The 19,370-nt window shown below is 41.9% G+C and overlaps 2 protein-coding genes across 6 annotated transcripts; one reads left to right on the forward strand and one right to left on the reverse strand.

Annotated features, from left to right (window-relative positions):
• Positions 1 to 314: 314 nt before the first annotated feature.
• dcun1d4 (DCN1, defective in cullin neddylation 1, domain containing 4) lies at positions 315 to 6,425 on the forward strand. 4 transcript variants are annotated; one of them, XM_079693530.1, is made up of 11 exons: positions 315 to 399; positions 1,691 to 1,761; positions 1,857 to 1,896; positions 2,096 to 2,183; positions 2,401 to 2,489; positions 2,598 to 2,668; positions 3,041 to 3,132; positions 3,293 to 3,401; positions 3,882 to 3,986; positions 4,144 to 4,246; positions 4,354 to 6,425. In XM_079693530.1, the coding sequence occupies exons 1-11, from the start codon at positions 381 to 383 to the stop codon at positions 4,407 to 4,409; spliced, it is 843 nt and encodes a 280-aa protein (XP_079549656.1). In that variant the 5' UTR covers positions 315 to 380; the 3' UTR covers positions 4,410 to 6,425. The 4 variants fall into 4 exon arrangements, with proteins under 4 accessions (XP_079549656.1, XP_079549655.1, XP_079549658.1 ...); XM_079693529.1 differs by having other exon boundaries at positions 316 to 399; positions 2,401 to 2,498; XM_079693532.1 differs by lacking the exon at positions 315 to 399 and adding an exon at positions 415 to 1,058 and having other exon boundaries at positions 2,401 to 2,498.
• lrrc66 (leucine rich repeat containing 66) lies at positions 5,847 to 19,250 on the reverse strand. 2 transcript variants are annotated; one of them, XM_079691927.1, is made up of 5 exons: positions 18,999 to 19,250; positions 18,304 to 18,739; positions 16,241 to 16,410; positions 15,718 to 16,051; positions 5,847 to 15,631 (listed from the first exon to the last, which is right to left on the reverse strand). In XM_079691927.1, exons 2-5 carry the CDS (start codon positions 18,731 to 18,733, stop codon positions 6,984 to 6,986), a joined length of 9,582 nt encoding a protein of 3,193 aa, XP_079548053.1. In that variant the 5' UTR covers positions 18,734 to 18,739; positions 18,999 to 19,250; the 3' UTR covers positions 5,847 to 6,983. The 2 variants fall into 2 exon arrangements, with proteins under 2 accessions (XP_079548053.1, XP_079548052.1); XM_079691926.1 differs by having other exon boundaries at positions 18,304 to 18,744.
• Between the last annotated feature and the right edge of the window lie 120 nt (positions 19,251 to 19,370).

A 19,370-nucleotide genomic window follows, 5' to 3' on the forward strand; every position in this document is an offset into this window, starting at 1 on the left:
GAGGCAAACAGAAAGCTTCAACGGGAGGCCGAATTATTACCACATTGACCAATCAGACTCCATCGTGGGCTGGCTTTAAGCGTGCACGTGGAAACTCTGGTGACTGGCGTGCTCATAATAACCTCATAACCAATGAATCACAGAGCAAGTGCAACCTGTTTGGAAACTCTGACTTATCACATGTGTGCGTAGGCGGGATCTATTTACTTTTCCTCTTTTCCTCTTTACATGACACCTTGAATGGCAAATATGCAGCGACCAGAGGCGGGGACTGAGCTTTCCCAGATCCAATCACCGTCTGGGGGCGTGGTTTACGTGGACAAGGTCCGCCTATTGGCCGGTCTCAGGACTTCCCACAGACAGTTGTATGTTTCATAAAAATGCACTCTGATGCGGCAAGTAAGTAGTAACGTTATCGAGGCTTTTCTGTATCAAATTACGAACCTTCACGGATGCTGCAGAGTTTGTAGGAGATACATACGATGTGTTTTTACATCTACTTTTAGCCCGTGTCTCTGTTGGACGGATGGGAACGGATGAATTCCGTGCTATTCCGTCCCTTTGTATTTGCCAGTGTTGTCTTGGGCGACAACAAAGGAAGGATAGCTAGAGTAATTTGAGTTGTTTTGGACATGCAGGGTGTTTTATTTGACACGTCAGTCATCCTGGAGTGATTTTTCTGTGTAGTGTTAGCAGGGCTCAGTTTAATGCAGCCGACGTTAGTTAAATCTCGAAGGTTTTTGATAGTAATCTGTGCGTTGTGATGTTTTTAGTCACCATAACTAAAGATGCATTGTGTGTTTCAACTCGAACTTAGTATGAACGTATTGCCATTATAAATAGGTCAATTTTCTGGGCAACTGCGGACTATTACAGAGAAAGAAAATTGTGACGCAGTTTTGGAAAACATATTTCACTGCCTGCTGCAGCAGTGCTGTCGGGCTTTGCGGCACAAACAGCAACTGCTCCAAAACGTCTGCGCAATGCTTGTGGACCACTCGGAATATGATGTTAGATTTTTACAAGACAACGTATAATGCATTCAATCAGTTGACAGAGTAAGTGTTAGGGGTAGAGGGGTCTGAAAGAAATAGTTGTTTAGTTAAGGCTTGGGAATTGTAGTTTAGTTTCACAACCGGAGCAGAGTTTGCAATGGCCCCTTTAAAGGAAATGGACTACAACAACCATACGCCCAACTCTCTAGATACTTTGTAAACTCTGTGCAAGTTGCGGGTCTGCACTGCTATTTTAGGTATGCAGCTAGTGCTATCTGCTCGGGAGTGAGCTTTTCCTCTGGTTTTGGCCTCTACAAATACATTAAAAGCATCGGTGTTTGATAACAGCGTTTGGACGGGAATGCTTGGATGATATTTCTCGATAAGGTAGCATGCACGATCAAGAATCATCGAGTTGTGTTGCCTTTCGAGGAATGCAGAGAGTCACTCCTTCATTCGTGTTAGATATTTTTGTCGTTTGAGACGTCAACCCTTAAAGTAGAAATCACACGACAGTCATTTGGACACTGAAGACCTTTGCCAAACATTAAAATCCCAGGTTCCTGTTGGTGCTACGATGATGTCACCTTCTTGTACCCTTGTGCTCACACACCAAGCTAACAAGTTAAATTAGGGGCAGAAGGTTTTGTGTTATGCTTTGGTTTGATGGTATCTTTATTATTTTGTGGAAATAGATTTACAGCTGAGTTCCCACTTGACTACACTGGCCAGCATCCATAAGATCCACCACACCTTGCATAGGCTGGTAAATACATTTTGGCAGCTGGTCACATGTTGAATATTTTATTTTTGTGAGTGTGTTCATCTGTGTCCTAATCACAAGTGTGTCTGTTTCAATAGAACCTGACAGAAGACGTTGGACAGGATAGCCTCCCCTCAGGTAAAATCACCTGGCCCTTGTGTGTTTCATAGTCTATGTATAAAAACTCACCATTGTCAATGCTATGGAAGTCATGCTTAGCTACTGTTAAAGCTGTTTCTTACAGAGTACATACACAAATACCAAGAGAAAATAAGCATTATCTTTGTATTAATTAGAAGTAGCCCTCTTTCATTCTGTCTTCCATTTCCTTCCCTAGCGTGTTGCTCTAGAGCCATGCCTCCTCGGAAAAAGAGGAGACCCTCAGCTGGAGATGACATGTCAGCCAAAAAAAGTCGCCAGGACAGGTGTGACAACTCTTGTGTTAGAGGTGGCAAAACGACTGCTTTGGTCTTGTTGGTTATTAAGGAGCTCTTGATTATTGTCTCTAATTAAAGATGAATGTGGGCATGTTGGGATACCCAGACTACAAAGAGCCCTTTAAATCATATTGAGTACTTTTTGAAATGATTTGCTTGTGTGTCACTACTGAAACTGAGACATAACTCTCTTTTTCATCTGCAGCGTTTTCAGAAAACATGAAACACCACAAATCCGTGAGGAGGAAACATTTTCGAGTAAAAGATGCCTGGAGTGGTTCTATGAATATGCAGGTGAAAAATGTGCGCAAGTAATCACTTAATTTACATTAGCATTTGACCACCGATCAATGACGTATGTTTTTAGCTACATGTGGCTTCACACTTGTTGGTCTTAAATAGGTTGTGATGACGTGGTGGGTCCCGAGGGCATGGAGAAGTTATGTGAGGACATCGGAGTCGAACCAGAGAATGTAAGCTGACTTCTTGTATTTTGGTTATATCGGTGGTGGTCACCGTTTGCTCGCTTTTCAATAATTGTTTTATTTCTGGCTGTCAGTCAAACTAAGCAATTAATTTAAGGACACTTTTGGACTGTGGGATTTGATGGCTATTCACAACTTCAGATTTAATAACAATGAACAGTTAGCGTAACCAACATGAAATCAATAGTAACTTATTCAAAACACTTTTATTCTTAAAGAGCACTACATTTTTCAACTCGTTTTTTTTTTCAAGTGTTACTGAGGTCAGTTGTTTTCTGTGTTCGACTTGTAATAGACATGTCATTCAGTTGATAGATTGACACATTATCTGTGGCTATAAAGGATTTTGTCTGTGCCTAGGTGGTGATGCTGGTTCTTGCGTGGAAGCTGGATGCGCAGAGTATGGGATACTTCACTCTCCAGGAGTGGCTGAGAGGCATGGGCTCACTGCAGTATGTCCGTTGCCTACTATGTGTATTTCTGCATTTCTGCTGTATTCAAGAATGATTGTGGCATTGCTGTGTGTTTGCTCTGTCTCTAGTCATGTCTTTCTAGAGTAGAGCAGGTAGTGAAGTGTAGAGTATGTCTAAAGCAATTTTCTGCCGTTATCAGGTGTGACTCCACAGAAAGGCTGAGGAACTCGCTCGACTACCTGAGATCTGTACTAAACGACAGCACCAGTTTTAAGCTCATATATAGATATGCCTTTGATTTTGCTCGGGTGAGTTAAGAAAAAGTATTTTCCGCTTACACACACAGCATTGTGAAAAAATTCAGTTCATTTAAAATATATAATCCCTGTGCTAAGTGTGCCCGATTGAAATTCTCATAAGGTCTTATTCAAGCCAATGTTCAGACCAATCTTGACGCTTTGAGGAGGTCAAGATCATTTTCCAGTTTGACTTGGAGTGGGAAAGCACTTATCAAATGTGTTGCATATTTACATAGCCTGAGTTTTCTCTCATGAAGACATTGTACCATGATTTATGGAAAGCAACTCACTCTTTTAGAGTGAATGGAAAAATGAATGAAAACATGACGCAGTGATTGTGATAAAAAATGTTATATTCTTTTGAACTTTACAGCAGTGGGTTAAGGAAATAAGACTTTTCTGTATTGGGCTAATGTTGATGAAAAATATGTTATTAGACTGCCCCTTTGCAATGATTTCATGAAGCCGTGGGTGTCTTTGATTGGGCAGGAAAAGGATCAGAGGAGTTTGGACTTGAACACAGCAAAGTGTATGCTTGGGCTTCTTCTGGGCAAGACGTGGCCTCTGTTTCCTGTGTTTAATCAGTTTCTAGAGGTAAGCCTCATGTTCACATATTCTCTCTACAACATTTGCTCAGATCAAATATGCCCAATACAGTAGTTGTAGGCAACATTGTTTAAATAAATGTCTGGTTAGGGTTTAAAGAACTTGTTGTACTATATTAATAAGGCATGTGTTTACCTTTCCTCAGCAATCCAAGTACAAAGTCATCAACAAAGACCAATGGTGCAATGTTTTAGAGTTCAGCAGGACAATCAACCTGGACCTCAGTAACTACGATGAGGATGGTGCCTGTGAGTCAACACACATTTACACAAAAACGTGACAACAGTTGTTTATGTTACTCTTACTCAAATATTGTTTGTCTAATATCATCTTTTTGGTCTTGTTCCTTTTTCAGGGCCAGTTTTGTTGGACGAGTTTGTGGAATGGTACAAGGAAAGACAGATGTCATAGGGCAGTGTAAAAAGGAATAAAAATACAACTGTGACAACGACTATGAGAATCAACAACCAATAAGTTAACAATACACAAATGGTAAAGCAGTGACTGTGGGTGCTTCCAGATAAAGGAGGGGTTCTGTTGGGGGGCTAGGGTGGGGACACTGGGTTTGCAGCCTGGGTGCATGCATCCCGGAGCGCGGAGGTGGAGGACTGCCATTGTGGAAGTTATGTTCCCTACCGAAGTGCATAGTGGGCAAGCTTGCAGCAATCCCCAGTGGCATTGCTCTCACTGTGACATGTCATATTGCTGTCTGTGTTAACATGGTATCATACGTGGACGATGGAAGCAAAATGGTTTGTGTGGGAGAACCACTCCTCAGTCCTTCTCTACAAGCACAGAGAAGCTGTGAAACCGTGACCATTCATGCATTGTGTCTGAGTCTTAAACAGGGCCACTTTGACCTGGGCACATTTAAATATTATACATCTGTGCAATGAACTTGAGCTTTTTCTGGACTGATGGCACTAACTATTGGTTTGTCATATTTTTTGTTGGATAGGAGTTCTACAAGAAGCACACTGTGTCAAATGATTGATCGCAGGTTTCTGGTGCCTGTTCTGTTTACTATTGATTTGTGCCAGTGATTTTTCTCTTTTTTCCCCTCCAGTTTTGTTCCTTCCTGCTGTTTTGCTCCAGCTAAAGCTAACCGTTTGCTTACCCTCTGTAAAGGCTTCAGACCTCATAACACCAAACAAATCAGCATTGCTGCTTACCAACTCTTACAGTACAGTGGTGAGCCACTAGTGCTCCGATCAGCATTTATTGGTCCGTTGACCAATTTACGTTGTGTAGGTAAGAGTATTTTTGTGCCTCAAAACATGGAAGACACACACACACACACACACACACACACACACACACACACACACACACACACACACACACACACACACACACACACACACACACACACACACACAGTGGTCAGGGATTCTTTCAGGATGAATTCAGACTGTATGGGCTGTGTTACAAATTGAGATAGAGCTGGTTGGTGTCCATTTTGTCTTGATGTGTGACATCTGTTTTGTCCTCCTTAGTCAGCTGATAGTTTCAGGTTTCTTACTAGTAGCATCTCTCCGAACACTGACAGTGTTAATATAACTACAGTGGAAGACCAGTGACCCTCTCAGGACGAGGTCCTTAAGGCTTGAGTTGAAAGGTAGGTTTGCTGAAAGCATTGCTTTTTACCACCGTAGGATCTAATCAAAACACTGACAGTTTGGAACTGTGTGATGATGCTATGCTGTTATTTTGGCCTAGTAAAATGTTCTTGTAACACATGTATACATTTCTGTCCTTCGCTGTGGTGTGATGCTGAATTGTCAGATTTAATATTTGCATGCATGCTCCAACAGAGCCTTTTGTGAATGGATGAGATTTTTGAAAACATTTTTCAAACTTGTTTTAGTTTTGTACAGGAATTTGTGCAAGTGTTTTTTGCTTAATTTGATATTCACAATCATGGTATGTTAATTCTGATGAACTACATGATTGTGTTTATTAAGACCTGGAACACACCTGTAACCTCACGGTGGAGCAGGAGTTCCCTCCTGCATTAGCCCATCTTTGACATCCTTAAACATGCTGTAAATCTTTAGATAGCTGCAGACAGTATATAGGATCTATTTTTTATTTATTTTTATTTACACATGATACACTTAAAAACACACATGGAACTGTGTTGTGAAGATAAAATACATCAGCTCTTGTCATTGAAGTACACTGCAGCTGACACTTTGAAATCCTCTTATGTCATTACAATGCATCAACTATCAGCATAAAATCTAAGTTGAGGTAGTTGTTGGATTGCTTACAAAATACTGTGTAGAAATTGATGTTTGAGTACTCCAATGACAATGCAGGAGGTTGAACACCCTTGTCCCAACTGTATATATGTATGTAAGTGTCTATATGTCTGTTTTCACTATAACCTATGTCTATATACATAAATAAAATGGGTTTATTAACTTACTGTCTTATATTTCAGTTCTTAAGTCAATATTGTGTTCATAATTTATTTTCACTATCTCTAAAGCGACTTTGAGCACCTGTAAAAGTGCTAACAAAATAAATATATTATAATATTTGTCACTATTAAGATGTACTTAATCTACAAATGGAAGCTGAGCATTGTATTGTAAAGGGATTATAATGTTTAATACATGACGATAATAAGATGATATGAATTCTTTTTACAAAAATCAATAACAGACAACTTTTATAATGAAAAACCACCGTAGGATCTAATCAAAACACAGACAGTATGGAACTGTGATGATGATGCTATGCTGTTATTTTCGCCTAGTATAATGTTCTTTAACAAAAGAAAAATAAGCAATTTACAGAAATAAAACAATTCTGAAAAATAAACATGGTGCCATATAATAAATAATTTCCATTTCATCTAGGGCTTAATGGTGAAATATAATACACAGTATTTGTCATTTACTGGCCAATCAAGAATTTGAACTGCCAATTATTTGCGTATTTTGTCAGTGTTTAGGTTGCAGAAACTTTCTGTTAAAATCAAACTTCACTAATGTTCACATTTAAGGAATCAACATTGACTTCCAGGTTTTGTGAGTTTGGGTTAGAGCTGTCAAACTCATCTGTGTTTCTGCTCTCAAGATAAGATCTACTTCCTAGAAACCCTTGTTGCTTACTGCTCTGTGGAGACGTCCATGTTAGTCCTACTGGCTCATACTGTGGTGGTGGAGTGGCTGAAATAGGAGGTGGAGCCCCCTGCAGTGCTTTAATACCTCCAATGGCATGCCTCCTGTAATGGGGAATATCATACAACACATCTTTAGCTCTTGTATCAACAGCTGAAGTAGAGGAAATACGTGATTGTGTTAGTGGGTCTAGAGATGCTTTCTTATCTACATTTTCATCCAATGTGTCCCACCGTCGTCTCTCTGATGACATGGATTTTAGGGCACTGAGGCCTTTTCTTTCATTGTTGTCTTCAGATACAGTTTTCATAATCTCATTTCTGCTGCTTGGTGGGTTGCCAATCTTGTCCAGAGCTCTGCTGGATGGCAGAGAAACACTTTTGGCACTAAGAGATGAGTGTTTATTCATCAGTGTCACATCTGCTTTCCCTTTCTCTTGTTTTACGTCATCACTTTCACTACTGCAGGAGTCAGGCGAGGGAAGTTCTGGCTCTGCAGGTGGAACCTGCTGTGGGGATGATGAGCCAACTTCCAGATGTCTCCTTGGGATGGTCAGATCAGACAGCTGACGACCAACACCAGTCCATCTCAACTCAGGTGGCAGGTCCACAGGTGATATGAGTTTGTGTTGCTCAATCCTTTTCCTTTCTACCCCCCCAAAACTCTTACTGATAACTCTCTTTGTGGCAGTTTGCTCCTTGCCACTGAAGGAGACAGAATTACCTGGCGGAGACGAAGCTTTCATAATAACACGCTTGTAGGTGATTAGAGAGTCATTATCTGTCATTGCTGATATGTTTGACAAAAGTCTGCTTTGGTTTGCAGTGGATCCTATCGCCTCATTTTCATTCTCACTGCTGGAAGATGACTCTGGTAATGGTGCTTTTACATTCAGACGCCTCTTAATGCGTGGGACACCAAGACTCAGGTCAGGAACACTGGGGTCTATCTTCTCATTCTCACTATTGCTGCTGGAGGATGATTTTGTTTGTAATGGTACTCTGATATCCAGAGACCGCTTGACACGGGGGAAACTCAAATGAGGCCGCACAGAGTCAGATGCCTCCTCTACTTTTGGTATTTGGCTTTTGAGCTCTACCCTGGCCGTCCACTGAACCTCCTCAGTTTGGCTTTGTGGCTGGACCGGTTTGAGATTGAAAGCTTGGGCCACATACAGAGAGGTCTGATCCTGGGATACTCCAGCTCCCCTTCTCTCTCGTCTTGTTCTGCTACTTTTACTCCCAGTCCCATTTTCACTGAAAGAGGAGAAGGATTCAGGTGGAGGTAATGAGGAAAGATTTGGTGGTTCACGCGTAAGTGGTGAGATTTCGAGACGCTTTCTGAAGCGGGAGATGCCAAGATTCATTGTGGCCCACCGCGACTCAAGTTCTGGGGTTATCGCTGGTGTTGTGTTCATGTTAGCACTTTTTGTTTCGTCCCCCTTATCATCTGTGATGACTGTATACTTTTCTAATTGGATATTGTAGTCAGTCTTTGGACTGCGAGAAATGTTTATCACTGGGGACTTTGGCGATATAATTAATTGATTGTCTGTCGTCTTTGATATGGCAGATACTCCCAATCCCATTTTGGGGTCCCTGCACTCATCCTCACTACTGCTTCTTGTGTGGATTGATAATGAATCAGAAGGGGGGGATGAAGCTTTGATATCTAGACGCCTCTTGATGCGCATAGTCGGTTTAAGATCAACAACAGGCCATTTTGTGTCTGGATCGTGACTTTGTGTTTGAGAACCTTGGAATTTGGTTCCTGTAATATCCACCTTCTCTAGCCTCTCTGTGTGGACTGTTGTTTCATTCTCACTGTCACTACTAGAAGATGAATCAGAAGCTGGGTAGAGTGCTTTGATATCCAAACGTCTCTTGATGCTTGTAGTTTGCTTGAGATCAAGGGCAGGCCACTGTGGTTGTGGGTCATGACTTACAGGTTCAGACACTTTACTCTCAGGTCTTGCCATGTTAATATGCTCTTGCCCCTGTTTCTTGATATTGATTGTTGTTTGATCTTCACCATCACTACTTGAAGATGAATCAGAAGCCAGGGAGGGGGCTTTGATATCTAGACGCCTCTTGATGCGTGTAGTGTGCTTGAGATCGAGGGTAGGCCATAGTGGTTGTGGGACACGACTTACAGTCTGAGACACTTTACTTGGAGGGGTTGCTAGGTTTATATGTCCTTGCGCTTGTTTCTTTAAGTGGATTGTTGTTTCATTCTCACTGTCACCATTGGAAGACAAACCTTGAGTTGGGGCTGGTGCTTTGATATCTAGACGCCTCTTGATGCGTGTAGTTTGCTTGAGATCAAGGGCAGGCCACTGTGGTTGTGGGTCATGGTTTACAGATTGAGACTCTTCAGTTGGAGGCCTTGCCATCTTTATATGCTCTTGCCCACGTATCTTTATAGGGATTGATGGTTCATCTTCACTATCAATACTGGAAGACGAACTTTTAGGTGGTGATGGTGCTTTGATATCTAGACGCCTCTTGATGCGCATAGTCGGTTTAAGATCAACAACAGGCCGTTTTGTGTCTGGATCGTGACTTTTTGTTTGAGAACCTTGGAATTTGATTCCTGTAATATCCACCTTCTCTAGCCTCTCTGTGTGGACTGTTGTTTCATTTTCACTGTCACTACTAGAAGATGAATCAGAAGCTGGGTAGAGTGCTTTGATATCCAAACGTCTCTTGATGCTTGTAGTTTGCTTGAGATCAAGGGCAGGCCACTGTGGTTGTGGGTCATGACTTACAGGTTCAGACACTTTACTCTCAGGTCTTGCCATGTTAATATGCTCTTGCCCCTGTTTCTTGATTTTGATTGTTGTTTGATCTTCACCATCACTACTTGGAGATGAATCAGAAGCCAGGGAGGGGGCTTTGATATCTAGACGCCTCTTGATGCGTGTACTTTGCTTGAGATCGAGGGTAGGCCATAGTGGTTGTGGGACGCGACTTACAGTCTGAGACACTTTACTTGGAGGGGTTGCTAGGTTTATATGTCCTTGCGCTTGTTTCTTTAAGTGGATTGTTGTTTCATTCTCACTGTCACCATTGGAAGACAAACCTTGAGTTGGCGCTGGTGCTTTGATATCTAGACGCCTCTTGATGCGCATAGTATGCTTGAGATTGAGGGCAGGCCATAGTGGTTGTGGGTCATGGTTTGCAGTTTGAGACACTTTGCTTGGAAGCCTTGCCATGATTATATGCTTTTTATCTTGTTTATTTGGGTGAATTGTTGTTTCATCATCACTGTCACTACTGGAAGACGAACTTTCAGTTGGTGATGGTGCTTTGATATCCAGACGCCTCTTGATGCTTGTAGTTTGCTTGAGATCAAGGGCAGGCCACTGTGGTTGTGGGTCATCGCTTACAGATTGAGACTCTTCAGTTGGAGGCCTTGCCATCTTTATATGCTCTTGTCCCCGTATCTTTATAGGGATTGATGGTTCATCCTCACTGTCACTACTGGAAGACGAACTTTCAGGTGGTGATGGTGCTTTGATATCTAGACGCCTCTTGATGCGCATAGTCGGTTTAAGATCAACAACAGGCCATTTTGTGTCTGGATCGTGACTTTTTGTTTGAGAACCTTGGAATTTGGTTCCTGTAATATCCACCTTCTCTAGCCTCTCTGTGTGGACTGTTGTTTCATTTTCACTGTCACTACTAGAAGATGAATCAGAAGCTGGGTAGAGTGCTTTGATATCCAAACGTCTCTTGATGCTTGTAGTTTGCTTGAGATCAAGGGCAGGCCACTGTGGTTGTGGGTCATGACTTACAGGTTCAGACACTTTACTCTCAGGTTTTGCCATGTTAATATGCTCTTGCCCCTGTTTCTTGATATTGATTGTTGTTTGATCTTCTCTATCACTACTTGAAGATGAATCAGAAGCCAGGGAGGGGGCTTTGATATCTAGACGCCTCTTGATGCGTGTAGTTTGCTTGAGATCAAGGGCAGGCCACTGTGGTTGTGGGTCATGGCTTACAGATTGAGACTCTTCAGTTGGAGGCCTTGCCATCTTTATATGCTCTTGTCCCCGTATCTTTATAGGGATTGATGGTTCATCCTCACTGTCACTACTGGAAGACGAACTTTCAGGTGGTGATGGTGCTTTGATATCTAGACGCCTCTTGATGCGCATAGTCGGTTTAAGATCAACAACAGGCCATTTTGTGTCTGGATCGTGACTTTTTGTTTGAGAACCTTGGAATTTGGTTCCTGTAATATCCACCTTCTCTAGCCTCTCTGTGTGGACTTTTGTTTCATTCTCACTGTCACTACTAGAAGATGAATCAGAAGCTGGGTAGAGTGCTTTGATATCCAAACGTCTCTTGATGCTTGTAGTTTGCTTGAGATCAAGGGCAGGCCACTGTGGTTGTGGGTCATGACTTACAGGTTCAGACACTTTACTCTCAGGTCTTGCCATGTTAATATGCTCTTGCCCCTGTTTCTTGATATTGATTGTTGTTTGATCTTCACCATCACTACTTGAAGATGAATCAGAAGCCAGGGAGGGGGCTTTGATATCTAGACGCCTCTTGATGCGTGTAGTGTGCTTGAGATCGAGGGTAGGCCATAGTGGTTGTGGGACACGACTTACAGTCTGAGACACTTTACTTGGAGGGGTTGCTAGGTTTATATGTCCTTGCGCTTGTTTCTTTAAGTGGATTGTTGATTCATTCTCACTGTCACCATTGGAAGACAAACCTTGAGTTGGCGCTGGTGCTTTGATATCTAGACGCCTCTTGATGCGCATAGTTTGCTTGAGATTGAGGGCAGGCCACTGTGGTTGTGGGTCATGGTTTGCAGTTTGAGACACTTTGCTTGGAAGCCTTGCCATGATTATATGCTTTTTATCTTGTTTATTTGGGTGGATTGTTGTTTCATCATCACCGTCACTACTGGAAGACGAACTTTCAGGTGGTGATGGTGCTTTGATATCCAGACGCCTCTTGATGCTTGTAGTTTGCTTGAGATCAAGGGCAGGCCACTGTGGTTGTGGATCATGGTTTACAGATTGAGACTCTTCAGTTGGAGGCCTTGCCATTTTTATATGCTCTTGCCCCCGTATCTTTATAGGGATTGATGGTTCATCCTCACTATCACTACTGGAAGACGAACTTTCAGGTGGTGATGGTGCTTTGATATCTAGACGCCTCTTGATGCGCATAGTCGGTTTAAGATCAACAACAGGCCATTTTGTGTCTGGATCGTGACTTTTTGTTTGAGAACCTTGGAATTTGGTTCCTGTAATATCCACCTTCTCTAGCCTCTCTGTGTGGACTGTTGTTTCATTCTCACTGTCACTGCTAGAAGATGAATCAGAAGCTGGGTAGAGTGCTTTGATATCCAAACGTCTCTTGATGCTTGTAGTTTGCTTGAGATCAAGGGCAGGCCACTGTGGTTGTGGGTCATGACTTACAGGTTCAGACACTTTACTCTCAGGTTTTGCCATGTTAATATGCTCTTGCCCCTGTTTCTTGATATTGATTGTTGTTTGATCTTCACCATCACTACTTGAAGATGAATCAGAAGCCAGGGAGGGGGCTTTGATATCTAGACGCCTCTTGATGCGTGTAGTTTGCTTGAGATCAAGGGCAGGCCACTGTGGTTGTGGGTCATGACTTACAGGTTCAGACACTTTACTCTCAGGTCTTGCCATGTTAATATGCTCTTGCCCCTGTTTCTTGATATTGATTGTTGTTTGATCTTCACTATCATTACTTGAAGATGAATCAGAAGCCAGGGAGGGGGCTTTGATATCTAGACGCCTCTTGATGCGTGTAGTTTGCTTGAGATCGAGGGTAGGCCATAGTGGTTGTGGGTCACGACTTACAGTCTGAGACACTTTACTTGGAGGGGTTGCTAGGTTTATATGTCCTTGCGCTTGTTTCTTTAAGTGGATTGTTGTTTCATTCTCACTGTCACCATTGGAAGACAAACCTTGAGTTGGCGCTGGTGCTTTGATATCTAGACGCCTCTTGATGCGCATAGTTTGCTTGAGATTGAGGGCAGGCCATAGTGGTTGTGGGTCATGGTTTGCAGTTTGAGACACTTTGCTTGGAAGCCTTGCCATGATTATATGCTTTTTATCTTGTTTATTTGGGTGGATTGTTGTTTCATCATCACCGTCACTACTGGAAGACGAACTTTCAGGTGGTGATGGTGCTTTGATATCCAAACGTCTCTTGATGCTTGTAGTTTGCTTGAGATCAAGGGCAGGCCACTGTGGTTGTGGGTCATGACTTACAGGTTCAGACACTTTACTCTCAGGTTTTGCCATGTTAATATGCTCTTGCCCCTGTTTCTTGATATTGATTGTTATTTGATCTTCACCATCACTACTTGAAGATGAATCAGAAGCCAGGGAGGGGGCTTTGATATCTAGACGCCTCTTGATGCGCATAGTTTGCTTGAGATTGAGGGCAGGCCATAGTGGTTGTGGGTCATGGCTTGCAGTTTGAGACACTTTACTTGGAGGCCTTGTCATGATTATATGCTCTTTCTCTTGGTTCTTTCGGTGGATTGTTGTATCCTCCTCACTGTCACTACTGGAAGATAAACCTGTAGTTGGCGATGGTGCTTTGATATCTAGACGTCTCTTGATGCGCATAGTTTGTTTGAGATCAAGCGCAGGCCACTTATTGTCTCGATCATGACTTTGTGTTGGAGAATCTTGGAATTTGGTTCCTGTAATATCCACCTTCTCTAGCCTCTCTGTGTGGTGTATTGTTTCATCCTCACTGTCACTACTGGAAGATGAATCAGAAGCAGGTGAAGGGGCTTTGATATCGAGACGGCTCTTGATGGTTGTAGCATGCTTGAGATCGAGGACTGGCCACTGTTGTTGTGTGTCTGTATCATGGCTTTCTGTTTGAGATTCTTTTATTTGAGGCCTTGTCAAATGCGTCCCTCTTTGCTTCTGCTGGTTTGTGGTTCCTGCTTCACTCTCACTGCTTGAAGAAGATGAATAAGCTTCAGGTGGTAAAGGTGCACCAGTATCTAGACTCTTGCTGTGACTGGTAACAGACAAACTAGGTACACGCCCTTTTTTGACTGTGTAATCCTCACCATCACTGTAACTGGATTGAGAGGAAAAGGAGCCCTGAGGTCTCAATGTAGGCCATTGTTTATCAAATCTATTGTCACCCTGATTCAAGTTGAGTGAAGGCCTGTTAGGGTCTGCTTCGTGGAAACTAGCATCTGGTTTAAGGCGAGCTTTATTGACCTCCGGTTTATTATGGATCCTTTCTATTTTCTTCTCCTCCTTGTCTGGGTTTACTGTGTAATGTGTAGGCTCATCTTCACTGACATTTGAGCTGGAGCTGGACATATCATCCCTCTTTTGTTCATTAGAAGTGGGTACAACAATGCGTTTTGAATCATTAAAAGAACCAGAGACACTGCTGGACCTTGCCGATGTGCTTCGAACAGAATCACTGAATTCAAATTGCTCTTCATTCTCCTGCCATAGTTCAGAGGGGTTGGTGTAATGTGTATGTGGTGACCAATCTGCAAATGGTTCTGAAGAAAATTCAGGAATTTCAATTGTGCTCTCTGTTGAAATATGTGGCCCTTCTTCACCTCTCTGCTGAACAGAGTCCTCTGACAGCTGAGAAGCCTTTGGTGTTGAGTGGTTTTCCTGGATCATTTTACGCTCATTAAATTCTTTGTCAGATAGTGAAGAATCTGAGCAAGATGACAAGCTTTTTCTTTTCTCCAGCTCAACAGGGTCTGGGATGGGTTCAACCTCCATGTTCTGCAGGTGGCCTTCAACATTGAGGTCTCCGTCATCTCTCTGGTTATCCTCTGAACTCCTCCGTTGTAAACTGTTTTCACTTCCTGAATCTTCAGCTGCATCCTTCTCAGCCACAGCTGCCTCACATTCAATCACTGCCTCATCATTGATCCTTTCCTGATTTCCACCGGCGACGGTATCATAATATTTTACATTGCCTTCTTCTCCTACGTCTAAAGTGCTAAATGTGACTCTCCTTTCCCTGTGTGTTTGCATTTGTTCTTGTTCCTCACCATTGGAGTAGGCCTCATTATCATATTGCCTTTGTTCTACAGATGAGACAGAGTTGGTTGCTGAGGATGTTTTCTTCTTGGTGACCCTACTCCAAAGCCTATCAATACAAGGTCTTGATAAGACTCCTAGGATAAAAGCTATCAGAAATGTGATGAAAACAGATAAACACACAGCTAAAGCCAAATTAGACTGCGTGGCTGTAAGATTCCTTTCCTGGCTTATCCCATTTTCTGTGCCTTGTTCGATTATTTGTCGGCTGGTTCTGGATAAACTTCTAGTTTTTCTTCTTGCACCTCCTATTTTACTCATTTGAAGGTTAAAAACAGACACAACATCATGTTCTTCAGACACACACACATATAGTCCTGTGTTTTTCTCTGTGATGTCATTGATGACAAGATGAGGAGGTTGGCTCACAGACGCTTGACCACTGGGCGTCAACCATGTTGAATCTGCAACAAAGACAATATTAACAGTTACCAGACTGACCTACATTTTCTTTAAATGTATGTGATTTACACTTTTTTGACTTTGTTACCTTGTGTAGTGCAAGACAGCAGTATCTCTGAGCCACTATAGACCGTCACATCTTGGTGGAGCTCTGGCCTGTTTTCAGTACCAACACAGTTAAGGTCATCTTCCTCCAACTGTAGCAGATTTTTTCCTGAGAGGATGGGGGGAGAGGCACACATCATGCTCCAGTTCTGCAGGCCTATGCTGCTGTCATAGGCCATCCGCCTTCTCAGACTTCGCATTCTGCAATCACAATGCCACCTGTTCCCATCCAGCCTAACATCCGCCCCAATGCTATGCAGAGAAAGGTGAATCAAAGGATGGAGGCTGGTCAACATGTTGAAGCTCAGATCCAGGACCTTTTAAAAGGGACACAATTTAGACATAAAGTTGATGTTAAAACGTGATTATCCAAATAATCTCATTAAAAGCAACATTTTCTTTTTTTAGAGAATACAGACAAAAAGACTATGAGGCATCATTGAGATTATTAATACCAAATTCGGTATATATTTTATATACGTTTGATTAAAAAGAATCATTGTTACCCGGAGCTGGGCTAAATCCTGGAACATCTGTGGATGGAGACTGCTGATGAGGTTATTTCGAAGTCGTAGCTCTTTTAACTGTTGAAGGTGGTTAAGGTCTGCTGGTCGTAGAGTTGAGATCCTGTTGAAGGAGAGCTGCAGAACCTGTAAGGACCCGCAACCTCCCAACCCTGAATCACAGAAACAAGAGCTGTAATAAGAACGTGGCAATAACCATGATGTAGTTGCTACTGGAGACAGCAAGGAATGTGCTGTATGTTATAAGTTTTGAAATATGAATTGACATTCTTCTGGCTTAAGTTCACGTTCACAGTCTTACAGCATGACATATTATTGGCTATACGATTATTATTTGTACGGGCTCTTCTCTTTCTGTCTCCTCCTTCTTGCTAGACTGAGACAATCTCCCTTAGAATGCTGGCCGAAGTAATGCACTGTGGGTCTGTGCTTCATTAGAGAGGCACTGCTGTGAGCTGAATACCAAACAGGAGAGAAGTCTATGACTTTCAACACAGCTCTTGCTAAGTGAATGGGCTGTCCACATATGCCTTTTAAAGCACCCATAGTGAATGCAACTCCTTGAGTCACACATACAGTATGTTGAGCAACGCTGCAGGAATTCTATGATAGCATGATAGAGGGGGGAACTTATAAGATGTACTGCATGTTTACACCTTTCTTTAGCTGCTGGAATGTCAATAAAAGTGAGAGGTGTACAGTGTCACTATCTTGGGAGGTTTAATCAGTTATGAGAGAAGCAAAGTACTAAAGAAGTTATAGTCTTATCTACGATTTGGACAAAGATTGCAGACCACCTTATAGTCTTTACAGAATTCGGTAAACAACATGCCTACAAGGGGGCGCTGCCTTTCAGCTCTGACTCATTGACATTTCTCAACCACGTTCCATAGGGCAATTAAAGATGTGCATAGTGTTAGATTGTGCAAGTTCACTATCAGATGCATATTTATTAATTGGCTACTCGGATGAAGAATGTATTTATTTAGGAAGGGACATTCAAGTGTAATGTATTTGATCAAATGTATAAGATGGTGCAGGAAATAACCCATAAGCTATTACGAAAAGTAAAAAGGTAAAGTCATCAGATCTGTTCATGAAATATTGGATAGTTTTCATTATTTAAGCGACGCCATCGCAATGAAAGGTTTAGAGGCAAAAAATTCTTAACTCACAAGGGTCACAAGCCATGCAAGCTGGGAGTCAATGAAAAAAAACAAGCAGCACACTATACTGCTGCATGCTCAGAAGAACCACTTACATTGCGCTTCATGTAACCTTTATTACTCAAACACAAACATGTTCTGACAATACGGTCGTGATGGTTTAGCTCCATCAAGGTTGAAATTCATTCAGTGAAAATCTTTTTTTATCTCCAGTTTTCACACCATATAGAAACTTAGTATATGTTATGGTGGGTTCACATTATATCCAGACAATACACATGTCATACAGTTATTCAGCCTTAGAGCATGTAAATTGTGGTCTAATAGTAATTTAAAGAGACGAGGCAATATTGTGGACACTACACTATACATTTTAGTAATTGGAAATATGAGTTATTATTCATATCTGTGGGCAAATCTATGGATTTTTAAGTATTCGTGTGTTATGATGTAGCAGTATTTCATCTTACAGCTTTGAATAGTTTGAAAGTGTGTGAAAGTAACTAAGTACATGTATTCTCTTACTGATGTACAGAGGGCAGTATTGTACCTTGTATTCCACTACACCTGATGAACAGTGATTTTTGAATTAAGGTCAACATGCAAAACATATGAATGTAGATGATAAAACAATTATTGTTATTAAACTACAAGATATATGGAAATAAATTAAATAATTTACATGACCCACTACACTTCACCAGTCAAGTGTGCACACAAAATTAAAATAATAATAATCATAGCCATTAAATAATTATAGAAAATAATGGCTTATACTTTTGCCAATATTTCTTCCCTTTATAAAATGTACTGTCTATGCAGCTGTGACATGGTTTTATCATTTTTATGTATGGGTGTATGACCATATAACTGACTCACCCTGTGGGAGTTGCTCTAGCTGATTCCTTTCAACAGATAGCAGCTGCAGGGCGGGGGCCCAGGACACACATCCCCATCCTCTCCAAGGTCTCAAGCGTTGAAGATGTCTTCCTCTGACATAACGGCTTCCATTCTCTACGCACAGAGACAAGTGTGCGATACTGTTGTTTCCCAGCCATACATTCCTGAGGTTATAATGTGGTCGGTCGAGTGTGACAGCGCCGAGGAGGTTATGAGATAAGTCGAGCTCAGTGACAGAGTTTTGGATATGTCGTGGCATCAAGGAAAGGCCAGCGGAGGAGCAGTTCAGCAGGGGAGCTCTCTGACAGGTGCAGGACTCAGGACAGGCAGGGAGGTGAGAGGAGACGAGGAGCAGTGAGGAGACGAGGAGCAGCAGGAGGGCTAGGGACGGCCCCTGTGCCACTGCCATCAAAACCTGACCTGAGAAGATACAAAGATCATGAGTGACAAAATATATATATATATATGCAATCAAAAAGAAAAAACAACACACATTTAACCATAAGAATATGAAAAACAGACTGTCTTTGAATTATCATTAACTAAAGACCATTGCTTATAAGACCAACACATTAAAACTAACTGTCACCAATGGAACACATTAACTTCATGATATACAATAATATAAAGTACAGTAACATAAATAGTAAATAGTCTTAAAACATCTAACTCACCTGTGTATTTACTCTTTGTCAGGCTGGCAGGAAAACTTGTGACTGTGTTTTCACACCCAGAGCTTCAGGTGTTTAACTTTGACCGTCTCTGGCAGTTCTGATCAAAGTCTGACGAATAGTTTGCTGCGTCGAGCTTAACGTAGACCTACCCTCGAGATGCCATTCTGTGATTCATGCAATCATTCACATGTCTAGTTAATATCTTACTATGATTGTTTTCCTCCTCATGTATCGTAGATAACTCCTGAGGGTTTTATGGCGAGTAGAACCCTGCCCCTGCTGTACATTTATTACATCATAAAACAGCATAATGAGGGACAGTATTCTTTTGTGGCTTTAAATGACCATATAAACAACTTGAGGAATTTCCGG

This window comes from Notothenia rossii, assembly GCF_949606895.1.
Source record: "Notothenia rossii genome assembly, chromosome: 1".
In the NCBI taxonomy this organism is placed as follows: Eukaryota; Metazoa; Chordata; class Actinopteri; order Perciformes; family Nototheniidae; genus Notothenia; species Notothenia rossii.

What these genes read in the sequence shown, in the direction of transcription:
- dcun1d4 (XM_079693529.1), top strand. An exon ending in TCGGAGTCGAACCAGAGAAT is followed by an intron (nt 2,669 to 3,040) that starts GTAAGCTGACTT and finishes GTCTGTGCCTAG; the next exon opens with GTGGTGATGCTGGTTCTTGC. An exon ending in TGTTTAATCAGTTTCTAGAG is followed by an intron (nt 3,987 to 4,143) that starts GTAAGCCTCATG and finishes ACCTTTCCTCAG; the next exon opens with CAATCCAAGTACAAAGTCAT.
- lrrc66 (XM_079691927.1), bottom strand. Translation starts at nt 18,733, where the DNA reads ATGGCAGTGGCACAGGGGCCGTCCCTAGCCCTCCTGCTGCTCCTCGTC. An exon ending in AGGATTTAGCCCAGCTCCGG is followed by an intron (nt 16,052 to 16,240) that starts GTAACAATGATT and finishes CCCTTTTAAAAG; the next exon opens with GTCCTGGATCTGAGCTTCAA. An exon ending in GCTGTCTTGCACTACACAAG is followed by an intron (nt 15,632 to 15,717) that starts GTAACAAAGTCA and finishes TCTTTGTTGCAG; the next exon opens with ATTCAACATGGTTGACGCCC.